This window comes from Centruroides vittatus, unplaced genomic scaffold (assembly GCF_030686945.1).
Source record: "Centruroides vittatus isolate TY-2023 unplaced genomic scaffold, ASM3068694v2 contig_377, whole genome shotgun sequence".
Lineage (NCBI taxonomy): Eukaryota > Metazoa > Arthropoda > Arachnida > Scorpiones > Buthidae > Centruroides > Centruroides vittatus.
In genome coordinates this window covers 1,414,083-1,438,257 of record NW_027122198.1, presented here as the reverse complement: position 1 = coordinate 1,438,257, position 24,175 = coordinate 1,414,083, and the positions used below count along the sequence as shown (strand labels likewise).

At 33.8% G+C, this 24,175-nt stretch overlaps 1 protein-coding gene across 4 annotated transcripts in view; it reads left to right on the top strand.

Annotated features, from left to right (window-relative positions):
* The window catches only part of twf (twinfilin actin binding protein), a 68,351-nt gene that overhangs the window by 38,677 nt on the left and 5,499 nt on the right, over nucleotides 1-24,175 (top strand). For 2 of the 4 annotated variants that reach the window (XM_067270754.1, XM_067270751.1), the window contains 4 exons: nucleotides 4,771-4,896; nucleotides 10,509-10,659; nucleotides 15,573-15,694; nucleotides 22,308-23,909. In XM_067270754.1, the coding sequence (XP_067126855.1) occupies nucleotides 4,771-4,896; nucleotides 10,509-10,659; nucleotides 15,573-15,694; nucleotides 22,308-22,493 (585 nt within the window). In that variant the 3' untranslated portion in view covers nucleotides 22,494-23,909. Of the gene's footprint in view, nucleotides 1-4,770; nucleotides 4,897-10,508; nucleotides 10,660-15,572; nucleotides 15,695-22,307; nucleotides 23,910-24,175 lie in introns of those variants that run through there. The other 2 variants (XM_067270753.1, XM_067270752.1) reach the window with 1 other exon arrangement.

Below are 24,175 nucleotides of genomic sequence, written 5' to 3'. Positions count from 1 at the left end.
CCATTTCCCAAGCATTCTTGATGAAATTCTCGACTCTGAGGGCTCCTTGGATTGTAGAACGCCTTTTTTTAAATCTAAATTGACAGTCATTTAGTTTGTTATTCTTTTGTAGATGGTGATAGATTCTGTTGATTATTAAGCGATCTAAGATTTTCCCTAATATCGGGAGTAGGCTTATTGGCCTGAACTCATCTGGGTTACATGTGTTTTTGGTTTTTGATCATGCTTCTTGATCATGCTTGATCATATGCTTCTTGATCTTTCTTGATGCAGGCGATGACCATGGGGAGCTTGACGGTTCAACTACCCCACTTTCCATCATATTCTCTATTAACATCCATAATTTCAATTGTGATAGATGGGAGGCTGTTTCCTCTGTCTATCTTATGCTTGGCCAAATTGCAATATCCCAAGTCAAAATCATCCTTTGTAAACACATGTTTATACTTATATATTAAATTCAGCAAAGGGGCAAACTTGTCGTTATCCACCTCACTTAAATCAAATAAATTTGCTACTTGGGCTTTAGTCAACTCTATTTCCTTAGGTCGTGCCACATTATTTTGTTTTATGATTTCTTTTGTTTCTTCTTCTGCCTTAAGGTGCTTATTCTACTTCTCCTATTTACTTTTATTGGTTGCATTTTAATATTCATAATCCTAATCAGTACTTTTCTGTGTTGTTGCATTTTTACTAAAACACATGCGATTCTCCATCCAAGATACAAAGTTTGACCATTCTCATCTGGTCAGTGGCTTCTCTTGTAGTGTCTTGGAATCACCGAGAGATCCAGACTTAGTGTTGATGAGGATACTAAGGGCCACACAAAAAAAATAGATCACGTGATAGGCAATTCTAAACAATCATTTTATGATAGTGAAGTTCATGTACTGTACAATATACATTTCTAACCTTCCTTTTGTTGGCACTAGCATAACACTAACTAGGGGCATAACACCCTATAACAATGATACTTAAACTAACAAAGATATTTACAATATTTACAGTGACGATTGCTTGTTGGTATCCATTAATGCATGCATATTGTTACTAGTGGATCGTGGTACAAATTGATACACAACAATTAATAAAGAAAACACTAAAATAACCTCAGATACAGGTTTTTTTCCTTAACCTTCTTCAACATCCACAAAGGTCTCTGGACTATATGATCAATGGTTCCCCGATGCATGTGGATTATCTTGTCAAACAAAAAGTCTGATATATTTTCCTATCTTCCAAGTTGTAGACGGTGACCTTTCTCACTGTTGTCCTCTTGGTCCGGGGCTTGAGTGTCTTCACCAAGCGTAGTCCAGAAGGGAAAAGGTGTTCCACACATTGTGCATATGTTTTTGTTTGCCGCCATCTGGGACCTCCAGTCTTAGTCACATGATGTCATGACAACCAATCCCAAACAAGCAGGCAGCAGCTGCTGAAGGTGGCACGTAACAAATGAAAAAAAATTACAAATAGCTTAGTAACGCGACAAAAGGTAGAAAACCTGATACGAACGACTACAAAGTACCTAATATATATATATAAAGGCTGGGAAACAAATAGTGACGGGACACTACACTCTCACATTTCCTTCTGCAATGACTTCCAATCATGGGGGAACTATGCAGTCATTTATAAGCATGGTATCATTTGTAGTATCACTTTCTCTCTTGTTTTTTCTATCTGTTGACCTTTGGTTTAAGTTTTTGAACTCCTCTGTTTATTTATTCATGAGTAGCATCTTTTCCTTTTCTTTTTATTATTGTTACTTTTAGCATTATTATCATCATTCTTGTAGAAATTATATTTAATTGAGTTGATTTTTCCTCAAAACTTGTGCATTTCTTCTCCTCTTTCTGTCTATTATTGTCTCTACTTACTCTGATCGAATTACTAACATTATTGCGAAAACTTGCTAGTCCCCAGAAGGTTATCTCATCTCCCTTTGGGAATATTAACTTTGCATTCTTAACAGAAATAGCTATATAATACTTCTCTATTATATCCTTCCTAAGATCCCATTATTTGGTTCTGTTATTTTAGGGTCTACTATGTAACATTCATGAGAAAATGCTAAGCTACTGATTCTAAACTTTGTTATATTTCCTGATTGTTTCTTTCTCATGACCTATTACACTAACTAAGTCTAACATGCTCATCTCCTCTTCCTGCAATTTGCTTACATCTTGGAAAATGGATCTTGATATTTAATGTAACGGCTGCGCTTGTATCAGTTGTAAGTCACGCTCTTTTACTTTCTGTTTCCTAGACTAAGGTGCATGGGGGCAATTCTCTGCTCTTTGATCTACTGATTCCTGCTAGTGGGATTGCATCACTTGAATTATCCCTTGTTTGTTCTAAGTTACAAGGTTGTTCTCTAATTTTTACCAAAATTATTCTGTTGCCGCAATTCTCTTTCGAATCATCTTGATTTCCTTCCTCTCATTATCTGCTTGCCTGAGGTTTCCCTCAGGAAAGTGTAAAGCAAAGTATTAACTGGTGGTCACACTGATAGGTGTTGTTCGCTGGGTCCCTAAACTTCTTTTGGGCCAATCCTCACCATAATGTGCCAAAAAATAAGGCAAGTATTCCCAATTTTGATCATTTTTTGTTCAAACTGCCTATACTGTGCCTGATAAAAAGGTACATAACTTGTATTATATGGATACGACAAATGCGGAAAAGGGGTTATCGGATCCAGCTCTTCTGATGTTAATTGATCATGATTGATTTTTATTTCCGGCCATACCAGATACAGTTGGATGAAGTGTAAGGGTTCTTACACTTTATCCACATTTGGTCTGCGGCATTGCCAATAGGGTGCTTGATCATAATATGTTGCAGGTGGTTGTCTCGGTGTTTGCACACTCAGTGGTCTTATAAAATTTGCAGGCAGTGTGTGACATTGCCAGTTCGAATAATTCTGCACTTTTCCCTTTCCAAAATTTGGTCTTGTCACGGATGGAGGTGTTCACTTAAATTGCGTGTATGTCTCCTTATGCGGCTTGTTTATTGATCCTGTTGATGACTGATTCTCGAGTTTTTTTGTTGATGTTTCAAGTTGCCATGCAATTTGATTGATTTTTGCATAAAGCATAGATTCTTTGTCCACGTTTTTGATGCATGATTGTCTGGAGCCTCTCTATGCTCACAATAAAGTTTTGATTTTTCCCTGTCAATTGTTTGATTGTTTCCTCTCTGATCGCAACCCTCAAAGCTTCTGAAAACATGATGGGACCTGAGACATTACATTTCGCTTAATTTTCTTGTTTAGCCAGTGTAGAAACTGGATGCAGAGCTTTTAATCCAGCTCCCTTTGCTGACATTGTTTTATGATATTGCCCCTGTTCTGTTGCTTCCATTTGTTGGATAGTTGTCACGTTGGCTAGCATTTGTAGCCTAACCACAAACTCCTGAACCCTTTCCTCTTGTTGCTAGTGTGGATGCAATTGTGGAACTTTTGAACCCTGATTGAATACAGCTTGTGATTGAATCACTTTATCATTAGGTGATTAAAGTCATCATATTCTATCACATTTTTCATCTGCAAATCCCTCCAGGCAATGTCTCGGGCTATGCTTGCAAGTTTGCATTTTGTGATGCTTAAGTGCAGTTGTGCATTCCAGCCTGCTAAGCTAGCTACCTCATCCAACATATCAAAAAAGTTGGTGACGTGACCACTTTCATCGGAAAAGGTTGGAATCATCCCTCCAAAAGCTGCAATCGAGCCTCCGCTTACATCACATGTTTGTGATGGTGCACCTGTCTCGGTGGCCATGTTCTATCCACTTCTTTCTCATCAAGAGAAATGTTTTCATTTTTGATTTTGTGTTGGCTTCTTCAGAATCCTGGTGAGTGGCACTACTGCCTCTAACACCAGTGTGATTTTGGGTTTAAAATCCCATTCTGAAACCACTGTAAGGCTTGTTGACTGTATGCCATTGTTGGGACGGTCAAGGTGTTAAGACAATCGTGTGTAAGCTTGAAATTAGCACTGAGACAAGCTTACCATCTTTATTCATTTAATAAGAATATTAAAGGTTTTCTTACAAATATCTCTGTCTCCATCAACAAATTTACAAGAATAGTCTGATAAAGTCACAAATATTCCCAAGAGTGTCTTCCTCGATCATGGTTGGCAGATTCGCCGGCTCCGGGGCACGCTGTAGCTTGGAAAAGGATAGTCCTTGTCACAGGGATGAAGCTTGAAGAGCACAAACAACTCTGGGAGATCGAATGCCTATCGGAGATATATGAAAGGTCAAACTACAGATTTTTATGACGAAACAAAAGGTTTGGAGCAAAGAACCTTGTGTCCTTGAAACGTGCATTTTTATCAGTTTTTTTCCCTTGATTCTGCATTCTGATTGGTCTTCCTTCATCACCTGGTGACAATTTGACACCTTTCAGGGTGTGGGAGAGATCAATTTCATGACAAAACTCAACTCCCGTTCATCTAAAATTCCTTTGACTTTGCCCTCTGAAATTTCCCTCACAATTCAAACTCTTTGTTTTGCATTTTGTTGGAAAGAACTTTTATTGTTTAAGCTAAACTTTAAGTCTTGTTTTGTTTAATTCTGAAAGGTGAGAGCTTAACTAACTCACTGGATTTTCATCATTCAAAACATATAATTTTTATTTCTGTCTGTGACCTCACACATAATACAACTATGTTTAATTTGAGTTACCTTGTATGAATAGTTACTAAAATATTTTATTTTATACTAGAATGTTTAAACTACAATACTAATTATTGTAATTTATGTTTTTCAGTCTAGAGTAGATATAGCCGTTGATTCAAGACATCAAACTCTACAAGGTATAGTTTTTCCGATTTCTGATGATGCAATAGCTGCATTATTTGATATGAAAAATGGGATTCTGAACTATGTGCAATTGGTAAGTTAATAATCAAGTTGATAAGTACTGTAATTTTATATGGATTATCTCTGTTCAAAAGTTCATTTGAAAGTGGCTCTGGGTTATGGCAATAGACTGGATCAGCATTTTTCAATCTCTGCTTGCAAAATGATAATACTTTTGACAGAAATACTTGTATTACTGAAATATTCTTCAAGAACTAATAATAATAGATGCATCTGTTAAGTACTGAAAACTTTTTAACAACCTTTTAAAATTTTTATTGTCATTTAGTAATAAAGTTAAGATAATTCCATTTACACACATTTAATAATCTCTTTTATCTATTTTGTTGTTGTTCATATAAAAATTTTATGTAAGTTTGTAGTCATAAAGCCATTTAAGTTGCAGTAGTTTTGAAAATATTTTCTTGTTTATTTAAACTTTTAGGTGTATTGTCATACATAACAATAAATTATAAAAAAATAACTGATGAATTTTGTATTTGTATACAAGTGTATTTATAAAAACTTCTATTTTTAAAATAAAATTGTTTCAAAATCATTGAGGAGTCTGTCTTAGTTTATAATTGTTAGTTTTACATTTTTAATATTCAATTTCAGAACGTACATTTTCAGTTTCAGTTATTATTATTGAAATTTAATGAAGTTATTTGTTACAAATCAAAATTTGCCTGAACTGCTCTTAATAAAAATGTACTTGATGTTACATATAAGTACTCACACATAGAAGTTATTATAGAAAACATAATTTTATTTTGCTACATATGGTGACTTTAGTTTATATTACAAAATTTTTAAAAACCTTGTAAACATTTGGTTCACTGAACCATTGCAGAAAATGTATTGCATCATGTAAGCAAAAAGTTTGAGAAATGCTGAACTGGATTATATGCCACTTTAAAATTACAATTACAAACTAATTAAACAGTTTTTTCTCTCTCTAAAGTCTCTAACACAGTGTTTCCCAACCTTTTTTGTGCTATGCCCCACCTAAGCCTTTCTAAAATTCTTATGCCCCCCTAACATATACACTTAATTGCCACACTGTTTTGTCGTAACCACGATAAAACCCTATCCTTTCATCGAAGTCTCTTGCACTTTCCAGTCATTGCCAAACGCAGTCTGGAACACCACAACTCACGTCTGTCCACCTCAAGGTCTGGGCAAAGAATGTCCTTTCTCCTCTTTCACCAGCATCGGGGCTTCGTTCATCTCTCTTATTCTCAGTGGTTCCCAGAATTGTTAATTCCACCCCAAGGGAAAAGGATTATAAAGGAAAGTTCTAGAAGGAAAGGGAAAGAAAGAACAAGAAAACTAAAACTAACTTAAATCAATATTTACAATAAATATGGCGTACAGCGGCTATACAGTTAACTTAAACTCTGGACGAGTCCATTTTCAAATTTCTCCCCTTAAAAATCGAATTGCTCCCTGTGGGGCATGGGCCCCACATTGAGAAACACTGCTCTAACATCATCTCTAGAAAACATGAAAAATCCTATATCTTCTGCCATTGTGATTTTTCTTGAAACTATAAAGATGAGTATACACATCTGTTTTAGTTTCAGAAAAATCACTATATATAAACTATATAAAACTTTCCAGCTTTATCTAGCAGCAGCCTCATTATGTGGGTGAATTTGTTTGTCATATTGAGGGTGGTCCTGAATCTACATTTAATGTCATAGTGTTATATTTAATTCATTTATAATTTCCTATTTTATTAATTTCTTAATAATTATAACTTTGCTTGAAATTTTAAAGTTGAAAATTTTGAATGTACAGATGTTCTCTTTCAAATATATTTGTTCTAACCTACTTGAAAATTTTCGTAGCTGATGATCTTACAAAAGAACAAAAATATTACCAAATAAAAATTTAATTTGGTTTCCAAAATTAAGCATTATATTCTCAGCTTTTTAGCACACTCCACTATAGTAGTGAGTGCTTATGTTAGGACTTTTGTGTGTCTGTCAGACATTCCATGTATTGTGCATGTGCATGCACATGCTCAATGACACAATTCACTTTTGTTACTTAAGTTATGTTCTGTTCAATCCATTCATTGAGCATGTCCACACTCATGTGCAAAAGGAAACTGAACATTTTCATTTATGGTCACTGTAAGCTATAGTAAAAACTACCTGGTTCCTTTGGAATCTATAAATCACATCCCTTACTGAAAAATTCAGTGAAAAATTCTGAACAACTACTTCATTCCAAAGAATTTATAAAATTTATTTTAAACAAAATTAATATTTGATTTTCTTTAGTAAAGCGTGCTATCAGATCGGCTTGACTAACCTTGTTGGGTATGGTGCCAAGTTCAAGTATTATTTATGTGTACAGTGGAACCTTGCTTAACGAGCACCTCCCATAACAAGTGTTTCGTATAACGAGCAAATCAAATTTTTTAAAAACGACTCGCTTAATGAGCAAAGTTTTGCATAACAAGTGACGAGCAGAGGGGAAATCCAGATTGTGCGTATGTTCCATCATGCTATTATCTGTGATTTTTTTGTTTTCTGCAAATTGAATTTGCATTCCAGGTTGGTTCATTCCATGCTAGAAGAAAAAATGATGATGATTCATACTCCTTAACAATGTATATTGCATAATTTTCTTTGAATAAACGTTATACATAAAATACTGTATTTACTTGCGTATAAGACAATCTCGCTTATAGGATGAGGTGTGACTTTAAAGATTAAAATAAAGAAAATTAGATTTATTAATACAATTCTAATTTTATTTTGTTTAATCACAAATAAATTATCATCAAATGCACGTATTAAGGCAAACAACCATGTTTTCTTGACCCTATCACCTGACATCAATGTAGCAAAACCAAAAGATTATAATGCACATGACAGGAAATAGTTTATTTTTAATGATTCAGGATGTACAAATATTCATTAAAAATATCAATTTAACAAATATGAAATCACTACATTTCATTGCTATAATCATTGCTAAGTGACCAGCTATTTTCGGATCATCTCTTTAAAAGCGACATTCACCTTGACCTTGATAGCACTTTGCTATAATGGCAGCATGGCTACGGTTCACGAAAATTATTGCAAAAACGCAAAGAATTCTTTGCTCATGCGTATAGGACGACCTAGGTTTTTGAAGCAGTGAAAAATGAATAAAAACTTTGTCTTATACGCAATTAAATATGCAAGTAAATACAGTATTTGAGTATTTTTTTCAGCATGGAACGCATTATCATATTTTACATTAATTTCTATGGAAAAAATTGTTTCACTTAACAAATGTTTCGCATTACGAGTAATGTTCTGGAATGAATTATGCTGGTTAAGCGAGGTTCCATTGTATTTTAAAACTGTTAAACTGATTGTGGTATTTTTCTTCATGTTAATAGTTTTACAAACTCATTACAAAAAGAAATCATATATTTACAGATACATATGTATAATACATAATTAAATACTGTACAGTTTCGTTATTTAGTTTAGTTAATACTGTATATTACATACATATATGTATGTAATATATTTATAAGTTAACACGTTGACTACCAAACTATTATTGCTATAATCACTCTAGTGATAACATTTTGATTTCATATAGTTTGTGTAAATTTTTCTATTATTTTCAAAATAAACATTGTTCTGTGACATCATGATTATTTTAAATTTTAATCCAGATGCCCAATATCCATTATTAACATTTATTTTCAATAAGTATGTTCATATCAGATGCCATAGGCTAAACTGTGTTTCACGAAATAACTTGTAGGTAGCATCCTAAAAGAAACCAATCACCTATGAGTTGACTGCCAACTACCAGTTAACATGACAATATATCTCATCTCAAAATGCAAGGAGTATTGTTTATAAATTTTATGAAATGTTTGAAAATTGTATGTTTAATATATTTAAGTTTATAATATGTAATCTCAATAAATCAAATTTAATTGAATGATTCTAAAATTGTTGATTTCTTTTTGATCCTAAAATATATTTTCTCTATGTTTTATTCTGTATAAAAATGCAAAATTTAAAATAAATTTATTAATTTTATTACTTTTACATCGTTATTTACTGACGGATATTTCCATTATTTTCAGAAAAATTATTTTGAAAGTTCAATCTTTACTCCTTTTTTAAAAAAAAACTACAAAATGCTAGTAATTTAACCATCTTTCTTTCAAGATTGTTTTGAATATTTTTATAATGTGTATATCTATTTTTATATTATTTTAATAGTAATACAAATATTCTTAATTATAGCTTAATAAACCAAATGATTGCTGTAATCAATTGGGTTAATTAAGTGTTAATAATTAATCATTAATATAATTTGTTACTAGAGGTAAGTGTTAGGTGCCATCTCCTATTAAATTTAATAATTGTAATATTTATGAATTAATTATAATATTCTGGAAGAAAAGACTCGGCCCAGAGCAGGACTTAAATATGCTACTCCACTTACCATGCAGATGCATTGTCAGTTTTGCTACTCAGATCTTTCAGTGATCCTTTGCTTCCAGACATATTTAATCTTAGATATAACCATTGTAAGTATGCCGATTTGAGGGGGGAAAATTTTACTTTTTCATCAGGATGCTTTAGGGCCCTCGCGTATGTGAGTGTCAAAGGTGAAAGCAGAAATTACAAGTGTTTCACAAAGAAACCGTTCATTTTTCAGAGTTTATGCTTACATATAATTGATAAATTCCAAGATTTCAATGTCCTGTCAATGGAGTTGTTCATGGATGTCTCTTTCTTGTGTCCTGATGGGACAGCGGCGAGTTAGAGTCTGAAGTATAGAGGTGGCACACAGAATAACAATAAGGTAGACAGACTTGGTAATGGCACAGAGACAAGGCTGTGACTGTCTTAGCAGGAACGTGCCGTGTCCTCTTGGACAATGGAGTTTTTATTTTTCGATTTGTTTTCCCATTGGTCGGACTTCCCCTTTCTCACTCCCCTATTGGTCTCTCACCTGTCTCCAGGTGGAATTTGAGACCAGTTTGGGTTGTGAGAAAGGTCTGCTCTGGAAGGTTTATCTGACACCGTCCATTCGACCTTGATCAGCATTTACCAATGACTAAGACAGTCATGCTCATATTTAACTTTGTCTTTTCCTTTTATTGCATTTAAGTTTAATCTTTCTCCTTTTCTATTTCTTTTGTTTATAAATTCCATTTCCTTCTCTCTAATATATATATGTAATGTCAAAGTAATATATGTAATGTCTGGTGTTGCTGCTTCAACACTTATTTGTTTTCTCATTGCTTTAATAATTTATTAAAATACTTTTTCTTTTAATTACAAACTATTTCCGGAGCCTCACACCATCCACGGTTACTTGTGGTGCCAACTGGGGACAACTCCTATGCCCATGGCCTTAAAATCATCCACAACACTCAGCCGCTATTGCTTTAAAGTGGCATGGTATACATATAACATCCCAAAGCCCAATGTATTATTAATAAACCAAACGATCACCATAATCAATCAGGCAGTTTGGGTTTTGGGATGTTATATATATGCTCTTAATCATTTCATTAAGTATCAAATTGTCTTGTGGTAATTTAGATTTGTATTTAAGTAATACATTTTTTGAAAATGTTAAGTTTAGATTTATTTTTGTTTACAGAGTATAGATATTGACAAAGAAGAAATTAATTTGGAATCTTGTGATGACACTAACATCAACTCTCTTCCCAGCAGAGTTCCACGTGATCATGCTAGATATCATTTATTTTGTTTTCCACATTCTTATGAAGGAGATTATTTATTAAGTAAAGGTTAGTGTAAACTTCGTTTTGAAACATTTATAAAAAAAATGTGTTTTATAATGTTTTATTAGGATAACTGTTTTGTATTAAACAATAAATTATTAATCATATTGAGAACTTCAATAGAATGCAGCCATTTCAATGACAGTTGTTTTACTGGATTATGCATTGGAATTTTACATTTCAGTTTCTCAAAATATTTGTATAATCTTATAATGAGAAACATAAAACATAGAATTAAGTACAGTGGGTGATCGGTTAAAGAACATAATCCATTCCAAGACTTTGTTTGCTATTCGAATTGTTCGTTAACCGATTATCGATTTACCATAGGTTTTTGTGGGAATTTGATTAATTTGTTCTGGAGACCCCAAAAAATAAAAAATATATACTTCCTTACTACATTTATTTATATGTAATAATAAAAATACATATATACACAGTCTTTCATTTTTATTAGTCATGTTTTTTCTGTTTGTGGGGGTTAAAGAATCTGTCTAATGTTGATTGCGTTTCTCTCCTCTTCACGATTTTTCAGAAGTAATTAATAGCATTGTAATTGTAGAGATCCCTAAGTCTATTAACCTCAACCTGGTTTGGATGCCATTCTAAGATTGTTGTTCTGACATCCTCCCACTTCAAAAGAACTTTAATAGCAGATATCAGCATTAATCCTCTTTTTCAGAAGAAAACATATCTCACCGAGTTTCTTGGTGTTCTTCATTCAAGAGCTCTTGGCATTCTCTGTTATCAGATCAGTTTCAGGTTCCATTATGAGTTCTTCAATGTTCTCTATTTCTCAGATGTGAAAGATACAGTATAATCAAGAAGACTCTTGATTATACTGTATCTTTCTTTGATAAGATTGAACTGTGGCCTACTGTAGACCTGTTCAAGCCATACTGCCCTGCAACATCAGACATCTGCCCACTCTCTACCTTTGCTATTATATTCTCACCTTTCGAAAATAAGATCTGACACAAAACTTGGAGGAATACTATTCAATCAGTATATACCAGGTTAAGCGTCGAGTCGATGTCTCCCACGCTCCAAAAAGTTTTGAATTGTTGCCTGTAGACAAGGGAAGACCAATCAGTATTTGTTATTTTATGTCACTTCATCTTGTGTTTGTTCTGTGCGGTGTTCGTTATTCAAACATGTGTTTGTTGTTCGAACATAAAAATCTTTCGCAAAAGTGTTCGTTATCCGATTTGTTTGTTAACCCGATCACCCACTGTATCTACATAAATTTTGAAAGACCAGTTTATAAATATTTATACTATGGAATTAAACACATGATAATATAATGTTACAAAATATTAATATTTTGAAATGATTTTTTTCCATTTTTCATTAGAAATTATGAAATAAAAGTAAACTGTATTTTAACAAAATGCAGCTCATTCTGATTAAGTGATTTTTGAGATCTTTTATATCTCCATCAAATGCTTAACAATAAACAGATATCACATCCAAATCTTTTCTATAAAAATAGTCTTTTTGTAAATCAAATTTTCTTTCATACATTGTACAGTTTAATAACTAAAATCACATTTTATGTCATAAAAATAAAATGAAGTATTTCTTGACCCACCGATTGCTTGGAATATTTTATCACTAATTTTATTTCAATTTTATAATAATTTGAGATAAGGACAAATTCTGGTCAGTGAAAATTTAAAATGAAGATTTTAGTATTTGCTGCTTGGAACAATAAATTATGTCAAAGTAATCCCCATTCAAGTTACAAGATTCTGTAAGAAAGTATCCTCTTGTAACTCAATTTGGTATATAATACTTTGGTAATATTTTTGACCAAGTATGTTTGTAAATGTAATTAAATCTTAAAGATAGTAGTTAACAAAAAAATAGTTAATGACTGGGAAACAAGACCATATACTGGAGTTGCACCTCAGTTTGTTGATGTGCACAGTTGTCACAGGTGTTGGGCATGATGTGAGTACCATCCAGTGATGTGTGACACAATGGATGCAGGAACACCTGCAAATAGGCCAAAGAGGGAGTGTATTGCACCAGTGGCAAATCTGCCAGTCTGCCCGTCGGGACATATTCACCATGGCACTTGACATCCAAAGACCGTCACTGTCAATGGGTGCATCTGTGTCCACTCAAACCATTTGCAATGGGTTGCATGAAATTGGGCTTCATGCATGGCAACCAGCAATGAGATGCCATTAATTGCTTGGCATGAGGCTGCACATGTGGCATGGTGTTGTCATCATTGCAACTGAATCACTGAATGGCATTTCTGTCTGCAGACAAATGATGGCCATTGATACGTGTGGCAGTATTCCAGGGAACGCTATGTGCCAACCCTTTTTACCAAGTGTCACACCAGTTCCACACTGGACATCACGGTTTGGGGAGGAACCATGTTTGATTGGCAGATGGCCCTGGGCCCTGATGCACATTTCAGGTACTCTGACAGCAAACCAATATGTTACATGAATTGTGGGGTCCATGTTTCCACTACTGATGCAGGCTGCACCTGACAGTGTTCCGGCAAGACAATGCCCAATCACACATCACACATCACACGGCAAACTCTCACTGGCCAAAACAGAATTCACATCCTTCCCCAGCTGACAGCCTTTCCAGATCTCTCCCATCGAACCTCGTATGACACGAGGTGCACTGGAGACCCCTGCCACATACCATAGATGACATGCACACTGCAGTGGATGCAGCTTGGTAAGGAATACCTCAGGCAACCATTAATTTCCTCATTGAGAGTGTGCCTTGCTGTATAATGGACCATATTTGTTACTGAACAAACAAGTGTCTGTTGCATATACAGGTATTCCTCATATAACACAGTAGGTATATAAAGGGTCCCATAGAACATGTCTGTAGAATTACAAAAAAAGAATTGATGGACAAGTCAGCTAACAAGTAAGTTGATGCTTTTAATTTTTCCGATTTATTTGCTACACAATAGATACAAAAATTACAAAACTGTCACATGGTTCACAATTCATTGACAATTTGAGATATATATAACAATAACCACATATACTAACATGTGATTCTCACTCCTGTTTATTTCCTCCTCTCCGCATGAAGGGCTCCTCTGCACACAACAATCGAGATGCACATAAACAAAAAAGTCACCTACTCATGATACAATCTTTGAATTAGTAAGAACAATGAAATAGAAAACTAATGTCTTCAGGCGACGCTTTCTCCATTTCTCTTATTTCTGGGTATGTTCTTGCCCAATGTCTGAATGCTCCTAGTCCAATGTGGATGGATTGCTATGTGCTGGTCCCTTCTCCTGATTCTGTCCTTTTTTGTCACTTTCCTTCTCATTCTTTTTGTTATCTTTCACAGTCAGTACGAAATCCGCAAAACAAAACAAAAGAGCTACCCCACATGGATTCCGACCTTTTATACCTCACCAAGCGGATATCCTCTCTCCCAAGTGACACCCGCCAGCCAATCTGGATGCCATTCACTATAGACGAAAAAGAAAGGCAATATCACAGACAAAAATGAAGAGATAGATGGAAAAACCAAAATAACACACAATTCGTAAGTTGCAAAGCACTACAGATATGTTCCAAAAAGGTGCAGTGTTATGCAAATTTGTACTATATGAAACAAAGGACTAATGCAAAATATAGGGTTACACTCCAGAAGTTAACAAAACTGTACCATTCTTTTTCATTGTTAAGATTGCCATTGTTTATTAAAGCAATCACTAATTTATTTCCAATCAATAATTAACTAACAAACAAAAACAATTAAAAGTATTTTGTGTTAATATTAATTTTAGTTAAAGATGGAATTTTCTTTTTACAAAGGATCGTCAGCTTCCAAGCTTTTTTGTCAACCTTGATCAAAAATATGAGCAGCATCTTCATTTTTTTATTTTTATCATAATTTTCTATGGATGACAAAATAAAAATATGTTATTAATCAATAATTTGTTCTAGTGGGTTGTGTTTGTTCAGTCAAGTATCAAGCGACTTTGTTTTCTGAATTTGTGCTCAAATATTGAATTGTTCCAGTAAGGAACAGTTTGAGTACCAAGATACTGCCGTATTTCATTTGTCATTTTTATGGATGATTACTTGCCTACAGTTAAAATGTTTAATAACACTAATCTAAAAATGTTTAAATAAACTTTACTAAATACAAAGATTAATCTATCTATAAAAACAAAACAGTGACAGTCTTAAGGGCTAAAGTCTGACAGCAACGACATTGACACCCAGTTTATAGGAAAGTTAGAATGAGGAAGGAAAAAAAAACTTTACTTTAATGAAAACTGATAGTACATCTGACGAAAGGCACAAAACTAATTGAAATTTTCAATATTTTAAAATCCATGGGCAAATTTGAGACAAGTGCTTAACTTAGTTTTAAAAAATGTCAAGTAACGAAGTTTACGTGAAATTTTGTACAGAGGATTTCCAAAACCATGTTAGAGTGAAACCCTGTTGTACGAGGGATACCTGTATTTGTTTATTCTTTTAATCATTTGTATGTTTCTCACCTCTACCAGTTCTGGTTTTGTGGTGCTGCAATTTTGCTTTTGAGGAGTATATATAATAATAAGTTCATCAGATACTCTCTAGCATTCTATACTGAATTCCAATGCCTTATTTTTTTTATCAATTTCTATATAATTAATGGCTACTTTGTTAGGGAGTAATAGACAGATTGAATTTAGTTGTAATCAGATTAAACAAACAGAAAAGTCAAATGTGTTTTGATTATAAAATTTCTAAGCACCATAAGAACACATTTTATATAAAAAAATTTATAAGAAGGTACTAAACTGTCAAAACCACATTTCATTCTAAAAAGTAACTGACTATTATGTAATAGATAGAACAAATTAAACAAAAAGTTTGCACTTTGATTTTTTTTAATGGAATCTCTCTCTTTCTGATCAGTATTCATATATTCCACACCTGGATACGAATGTTCCGTTAAAGAGAGGATGTTGTATTCTAGTTGTAAGAGTCCACTTTTGGATGTCATCGAAAATAAAATAGGAATTGAAATAGCTAAAAAGGTATGCCATTTCTTATAAATATATATTTATAAAGTTTGTTATTAATATATGTATTTTTTCTTTGTGTAATGTCTCTTTCCAGTATTATTACAAACTGACTGTTAGATGTATAAGTGTTTAAAAATTATAAAATAATTGTCATCTAGACCAGTGTTCCACAACCTTTTTCTACTTGCGGCACACCCGTGACTCAACACGGCACACCAAAATGTTATTCCCCTCAAAAACATATGATATGATACTATTAATAGAATTACGTAATGCCACTAACCTATTATTATTATTATTAAACAGACATCAACACCTGTGAACAAATTTATTTTACATATAAGTTTTTAGAATACATAAAAATGCGTAGCTTGTAATAAAGAATAAACAAGCATCATCTTATTTCATCAGTGCTGTGGCAGAGAATGAAATACAAGCATAAGAAACACAACAACTGTGATAAAAATATTCTGTTAATTTCAAGTTTTATTTATATATGTAAAAGTTCACGTCACACTTTTCACCATGTGACAGCACACTGGTTATGGAACACTGATCTAGACAACTTTTTTGTGCTGCTTCTATGTATCATATAATGGCAAAACTCACAGTATCAATTTATATTTACTCAATTTATGCATAAGTTACGATAAATTCCTCTTACGTGTCAAGTAACAGAAATAAATGCATAATGGTGGTAATTTTATGTGGGTTAAAGTGTAAGATGTGAAATGCAATAAGAATATGCAAACACATGAATTTGATTTTAAAAAATTTATTCAAGCGATAAACAATTATATACAGAAAGTTCTTTTGGATTCCCTCGGTCCCTCACAATGCCAAATTCTCTCACTGCCTGATGGCAACAATAAACCAAGTAGCTTGCTTCCGTAGTAACTACTTGCTCAACAATAGTAATCAAAATATGCACAATCCTTAACTAAATTAATCCTAAAGATAGAAAATATAGAGATAGGGAAAGGAGAAGAATGAATAGCATAGTGGGTACCCAATTTCTTGATGAAACTCCAATGCTAGCTTGTACATTTTTCTGAGTAGTTCTGGGTTTTTCTTTCATATGTTGAATATCTTCTACAATAACTTTATCGGTCTCTCCAAGTCTATCGTCTGGATCTTCACTTCACGGCTCCCTATTCAGCTCTTGTCAAATTCTGTCTCACGAGCTTACTGATCTATGTCCGTGCCTCTTCGTGTCTAGCAAAAGAATAACCGTTCGAGACTCCCTTTTCTACTTGTTATCTTCCTTGAAGAGCATTGTCCCACCCAACCCTCTAGTGGGTGGAAAGGGGAGAGCCCCTGTTCCCAGAAGTCAGAACAATAAACAAAGGAAGTTAGAAGGAAGGATTAAGAAGGCGAGAGAATTATTAAAACTATTAAATCTAGAATACATATATACAAAATTATATGGCGTATAGCCACAAAAGCACACTAGGTAATGAGTATAGATCAAAAATAAAAATGAATTTTTTCTTTTGAGAAAATCCATAAGCTATGAAAGTTATTTGAATTTTGAAAGTGGGATTTAAAGTTTCTATTTCAATTGCTGTTTCATTTATCTGTGCAAATAAATGTCTAATTGGTATGTTTATAGTGCACAGCATTAATTAAACAACAAAAACTATTCCTTTGTTATGGTGATGGTGCAGTTTTGATTCTGATTGAAGGATTTAATAGTTACTGCAAACTGTAGAAAGTGTTTTTAAACTAGTAACTTTTCCTTTGAGAAAGCTATATTTTTATTTTTGATTGGTACTTATTAGCTTGTGCACTTTCCATTGATGTAAATTATGCATTTGTTTCTGTTACTTGCCCCATTAGAAACATTCAAAATGTGTTAATTTTTCAGGATTTATTCCAATTGATTTTTGAAGACTCAAAAAAGGAATTGTTTCTGTATTGGTGAAAATATCCATGGAATTTATGCAAACAAGAAAAATTATTTTGGACAAATAAATTATTAAATGTCAATTTTATATTTCTTTAGTGTTTTGATTAAAGAAATCATTCTCTATTAGTTCTTTAATCAAAAGTATATAACTTTTCAAAAATTCTACTGCTAAATTAGACATTGAAAAATATTTTAAACCATATTAAGTGCAGTCTAATGAGTCTTTGCTTCTATGCACAGGCACTTAATATAGGTCTACATGGCAAAACATGAAGTGTATATTGTATATCAAAGAATATGTTTACGTTAATTACTTTCTCTCCTTCGCTCGCTGCAGTTTGGCAAGTTTGATCTTACTTTATTTGTCCTTTACCTTGGCCAAATTAGTGACACAAAACTTTTAACAGTATTGCCGGTAACTGTCCACCATATTTGTTACTGGTGAACTAACAAGGAGAATGTTGCTGCCCACAAATTATCTAATACTTAGTACTAACATTTATTTGGTAGTTAAATGCCTACCATTTACCTACCTAAAGCCCACCACAAACTAGGCAATGCAGTCGCTTTTGACGTGACAGTGGAGAGACTTTTTACGGTCATGTGACTATTTCTTTCAATGATCCAGCAATGTCACTATTCTTGGTATCTCTCATGATGTAGTCCTACGTGTCCAATGGACATTTCATTTATCCCTCTATGAACAACTGCTCTGTACAATAATTATCATATATAGTTGTAAGCCTCTTGCCTCTAAAAAATTTGATTTAATAATTATATCAAATAACCAGTTGGTAGAGATATTAATCTTATCAAACTGCAGTGGAGTTAAGTAATTGAGATCACATCAAGAAAATAAGACTTGTGGAATGCATTTTGGTCTTCACTAGACCCTTCTCAGCCACAATTATATAAATACAAATACCTGCAATATTTAACATAGTTACAGATTACATGGGTATACTGTAACTGTTCATAGTTCCATCTGATTCTGCATTCCACAAATAAAACTGTTATTTTCTTCATGTGATCTTGATTATTTGGCTCCAATGCAGTTTGATAAGCCTCATATCTCTACCAACTGGTTATTTGAGATAATATTTAAGATAAATATCGTGTTTGTATGATTATCTTGGAAATATGTTTTATTCCAAATAATCCTTAAATATAAAAAAAATCCAATTTGCAATCACCATTTTTGTATGTATCACCTAATCATTGATGTTTTTCCCCTTCACTAGAGGGCTATTAAATTTTCAGATGATTTTACTTAAATTGCCACTACTGCATATTCTCGATTATAAGGATACACTTTCTCATCCTTTTTGAACATCTATTAACTGCTATACTTTTAGACCGACTGATAAAAGGCTCAAATTGCAAATTGATGCACAAAGAAAATTTGTACAAGTAAATGTTCTGTCGAAATGTCATCATGTTTCTTAAACCATGCTTCTACTTGTAGAAAATATATTTTATTACGAGGCAGTTTCTGTCTAGTGAACTGTCTAGAACAGGATTTTTTTGACATAGGGAAACATTTCTTAAACCAGTGGGTTTCAACAAAAATTTTAAACAGTTGCATGAATTTAGACAAACTAAGATTTATGAATATAAAATAAGTATGGTATATAAAGAATGTGTTATTTATTAATAATAATTTGTGAATATGCTATATGGTGAAATTAGTCTAAAATTTACATTTTCATACATGTCCATTCAGAGGTTAGTTTTTCCACCATATTGATATATTATAAGGGAGAGTTGTGAAAAGCTCATTGTAAAATGGGGTCTAAAAATTTTGTTATTGTGAGAATGGGTGGCAGACAAAAAGTTGAGAAATTCTGACATAGGGAAACCTAATTAATACTTCTACAAATAAAGGGCATAAGTGTAACAGATTGTGATAGTTGTACAATAATTTTAAGTGAAATATGATAATTTTCTGCTGTAAGGTTGGCAGTTTGTTTTGTAAAATGGCAACAACCTGCGACCACAATTTGCCGATGTTAGCTTTGGCCACTTCTGTTTGCTGTCTATTTGGTACAAATTTAATATATAACGAAAACAAAATCGGGGACCTGATAGATTTATAAAATCAATAAAACAGTTTATATTCTTATGTCTACGAAGATCTATCAAACAGCTTTCTGTCTCATAATCCCAGCATAGCTGACATGTGGCTGAAACATGACAGAGATTGTGGTACAAATACCCCCCTTCTTTGTGGCCTATGGCATATCATCCATTTTTTTTTTGCAAACTTTCAAATGTGCATGAGTATTGCCAATTGTCATCTAAAAAATTCACATCTTGGATGCAAGAGGCACTGAACAGATCGCCTACTTTCTGTCAAAGCGTGCGACATTGAATCGATGGTCAACTATGTCACAGATTAAAGACTAGATAGCAGACTCCCATAGACACTACGGTAGTCAATCTTAGGATCATAGCACCCTCACAGGTAATGGGCAGAAACATGCTATTCTATTAAATGCATTCACTCCCTTCAAAGTAACAATTCTATTAATTTTAAAACAATTAAATTAGCCTTCAAATTCAATAGCATTAATAGTTGAACTGTGCATTTTAAAAAATCTGATAACTAATCATATTTTTATAAATAATCCACAATTTTATTTTTCAACAGGAACAGTTGATTTAAAAATTATTTTAAAAATTTGAAAAATTCTTATTTATACATTTTGTCAAATATTCTTAAGAATGTTCCATTTCTGCATTTTAACCTGAAGAAGATCTCCAGTGCAGATCAAAAACAAAATTTTGTGTTTGCATCAAAATATCCTGGAATTTTTTAAGGTTTGGAGGTGTGCTGTTTTTACTAATTTTATTTTTCTATACAACATAATAATTTTGATTTTGCAACAGTCAATAATAAAACAAGCAAAACAGTATCCTTAATTTGAAAATCATATGTAAGGGAGGTATGTATTATTCTGTTAATAGACTATAAGTAGAAGATCAACAAATGTCATATAGTATAGTAGGGCATGTCTACACCCGTATACGTGATACAAAATATTGTGTGCGCACGCTATTAACTACAGGTTGGCCAACTTGCACCTGTACTAGATAGTTATTTTTTCTTTGGATTGGCAGCAACATGTCTTTCTTTTGTCAAACACAAGGACCAATTTTTGGGGCATGCATGACCCAAAACTTGGTCCAGGTCATTTCTGCATCCTGTGCCTGGGCACTGCCCTAGTTACAGCATTGTTGCAAACATCAGTCTACTCTCAGCATTTTGAAACTCTCTCAATTGATATTTTTGGTCCATTGCCAGAAAGTAAGACTGGGAAGAAATAATGGTTATTCATTGTTGAAGACTGTGCAACAAAATGGGTTTAATTGTATGCCCTAGCTAAATAGTTAGTTATAACATTACCAACAATTCTTTTTGCTATGAATTTAGCTAAATGTGAAACCACTGGCCGAAGTAATGTTTTTTACAATTTGGTCGAGAAATTTGTGGTGTGGCATATGATCTTCAATCAATAGTTCATAATGATAATTCTATACCAAAAATTGCCATATTTCAAAAGATTCTCAGTTGCATTAAAAGAAATTAGAGAGTAAATTGAAATTAAGCAAGACCAACAGAAAGAGAAAAAATTCTGAGGTTTTTTCCTGTGGTGTGGCATGGAAGTCGAAGTGGATTGTTGGACCTACAATCCCAGGGGTAGAGAGAGATTGGAGATCTATTTGTAAAATTGTTCCAACTATAAGTTCAGACAAAGTGAATGTAAATAAACTGTTGTTATACTATTAAATAAATTATCAAAATTTCAATTATAGTTATGTAATTTAAATTTTACTAAATCTCAAAATTATAAATAATTAAAGTTTATTATATTTTGAAAATCAAGACAGCAGATTTCACTAGTTGCCATGAGTTAGATGATGACCACAAGAATTGAATCAAATTATAAAATCATTCAATTTGATTAATATCAGATTTTGTGTGTTTAAATATGGAAAGTTCTCCAAGATAAATTTTAAATAAAACTTACAAAAACTTACATTTATTAAAATTGGAAACAGATCAATTATTTTTGTTTTATCCATTATGGACTGTTGGACCATTCTAACATTAGAAAAATTGAAGTCAATGTCATTCATATTTAACAATATCTTCTACCTATAGCACATTAACAGAAAATACGTGCCTACTTTATATACTGTCTTTTTTTTAATGATAATATTTGATATAGATGTAAATCCTTATTTATCATCTGAGGATCATCCTCACTAAATAAACTTTCCAAAGAAATGAATGGATTTGCCATTACCAGTGAGGGCACTATCGACACTTTTTGAGAGTCGGTCATCCGGCCCTTAATCCAAGGATTGTGCAATGATCAAACTAAGCTCGTTCAGTGACTCCTTCAACTGGTTTGCGGTGGGCTCCAGAGAATATTTCTATTTTTGCTAAGTAAGTAAAATGTGGACTATTGAACTGGTGGAATCTGGGAAGGTGCAAAGCTGATTGGCAGCAATGTCGTTGCATCAAGACCAAACGTTTGGTCTTGATGCAACGATGTCCAAGTTTCCAGGAAATTGACTGAATGCTGGGACCAGCAGATTTAATCTGGTAGGTTAAATGTGGCTTCCGTTTAAATAAAATGTTTGGGTTTTACGAAATGGTGGAATGCAACATCACCTGCTGCTAACAAGAACTCATTGTTTGTTTTCTAGATCGAGACAGATGATCGCTCTGAACTGACCGCACAGTTTCTCCTGGAAGAAATCCATCCCAAGAAAAACATACACAGACAGAAATTTGCCAAACCCAAAGGACCAGGCCATCGTGGCCCCCGACGGCTGATCAGGACCCCCCGGACGGAAGCAGAAGCAGAGGGCGGGGCCCCGACCCAGAACTGACCCTGGACCCTGTCTGGTCCTTTCCACTATGCAATCTCTAACACCCACCTTCCCGCCCATTTTGACCTGGTGCAGTTTTTACCATGTACTTAAAAGAAATATATTTTTTGCTACATTTTGTACTCGGAAGGCTGCAACCAAATTCTTATTTTTGTTTAAGAGGATTTTACTGGGTGCTGCCCGTCTGCTGGCAAAAGGGTACATTTACAGATGTCTTTCTACTCTTGTTTTTGCATTGTTCCTGGCCGAAAGGAAATTTTCAGCCTCATTACCAATACAATCAGCATTTGGCAGATGCCTCGTCCTTGCTGGTGGGATTAGCATACGTGGATGGTCCAGGCAGCAAATTGGTTTTACTGCTGCATGCACCACAGTTTTTTTTCTTAATCTTTAATTGGATACCTCATATTTATTTATTTTAAGTTATTTAATGAAGGTTTTTGTTTCATCGTGTTAAGTATCGGTGGCTAAAACTTATTTTTGGCACCCGCTGTGCAAAAAGTTGCAATTTACGTACAGAGATTCTGCTCCTCCATCTCCAGCACAGTCCACTAATTTAAAAACAGTATAAAATAGGGTGCTCGAGGGCCACGGAAACTCACTTCCTGCCCTTCAGGGTGGGGTGGTGCTGCTGGGCAATTATTATTGGCTGCACCTCTTGTCAGAATGATAGATGCCATTTACTACCTTTGTGCCTTACGTCTTTTGGAGTGGCTCCCTGATCCAGGAGCCAGCCGGTCATGGAGGAGGAAGAAGGTAAGAGGGAAATAGACAGAGGTAGAAACAAAAAAAGGAAAATTTATTGCGAAATGATGCCCAACCAATGTGGATACCCTTAAACCCAGAGGGTGCTTGACCAGTTAGGATAACCAAAAATTGGCAGCTGGCCACTTACCAGGTAAAGAATTGTTGCTTCCTTCTTTGGTCCCTTTTCCCTCTGCCCATCTCTTATCACTGTTTTTCATCATTCCCTTTTGTTTTATATTTTTTCCAACCAGTAGTATTTTATTCTAGAGGAAGTTGAGGTGTTGGGAGGTCATCTTTTGTTCTCCTCCTCTTCTCCTTTATGATGAATTACACGTGTTTGTGCCATGCTGACAAGGTAATCGCCCTGGCTTGACCCTAGTCAATAAGAGTCTTGAAAGAAAAAATGACAGCGATCCCCTTTGTCTTCCCCGACATTGTGGGTTAAAGATAATTAATCCATAACCTTTTTATTCTAATTTCTTTTTCTCTGTTATTGTTAACATGTGTGGTCAAAACTTTACTGGGTCCCTAAAGTTGGGAAAACAGGTGAGATTCCCTTACTGTGCTACCGATGCAGTAAACAACTACAGCATATCCTTCACCTGTGGCAGCAGTCTGGACACACAGCCTCTTTTCTGGTAAGTAACAATTGAATGGATCAGGGCAATAAGATGCTAAGCCATGCATAGTCACTTCTGAGATACATTTTTTCAAACTTTGAAATGCTTGTATAATTCCAAATATTTGGGACTTAATGATGAAACTGCTTTTGTTGTGAATTTTGGGTCTCATGTTGCATATACATGATTCTATAAAATTTTTACAATATAAAATTCTGAATTATGCATGTATTTTGATAACCAGGGATGTTTTTGTTAGTTGGCTCCTTACTGCACTGAGTAGTTACTTGATGAAATAGAATCTTCAAAGTCAAG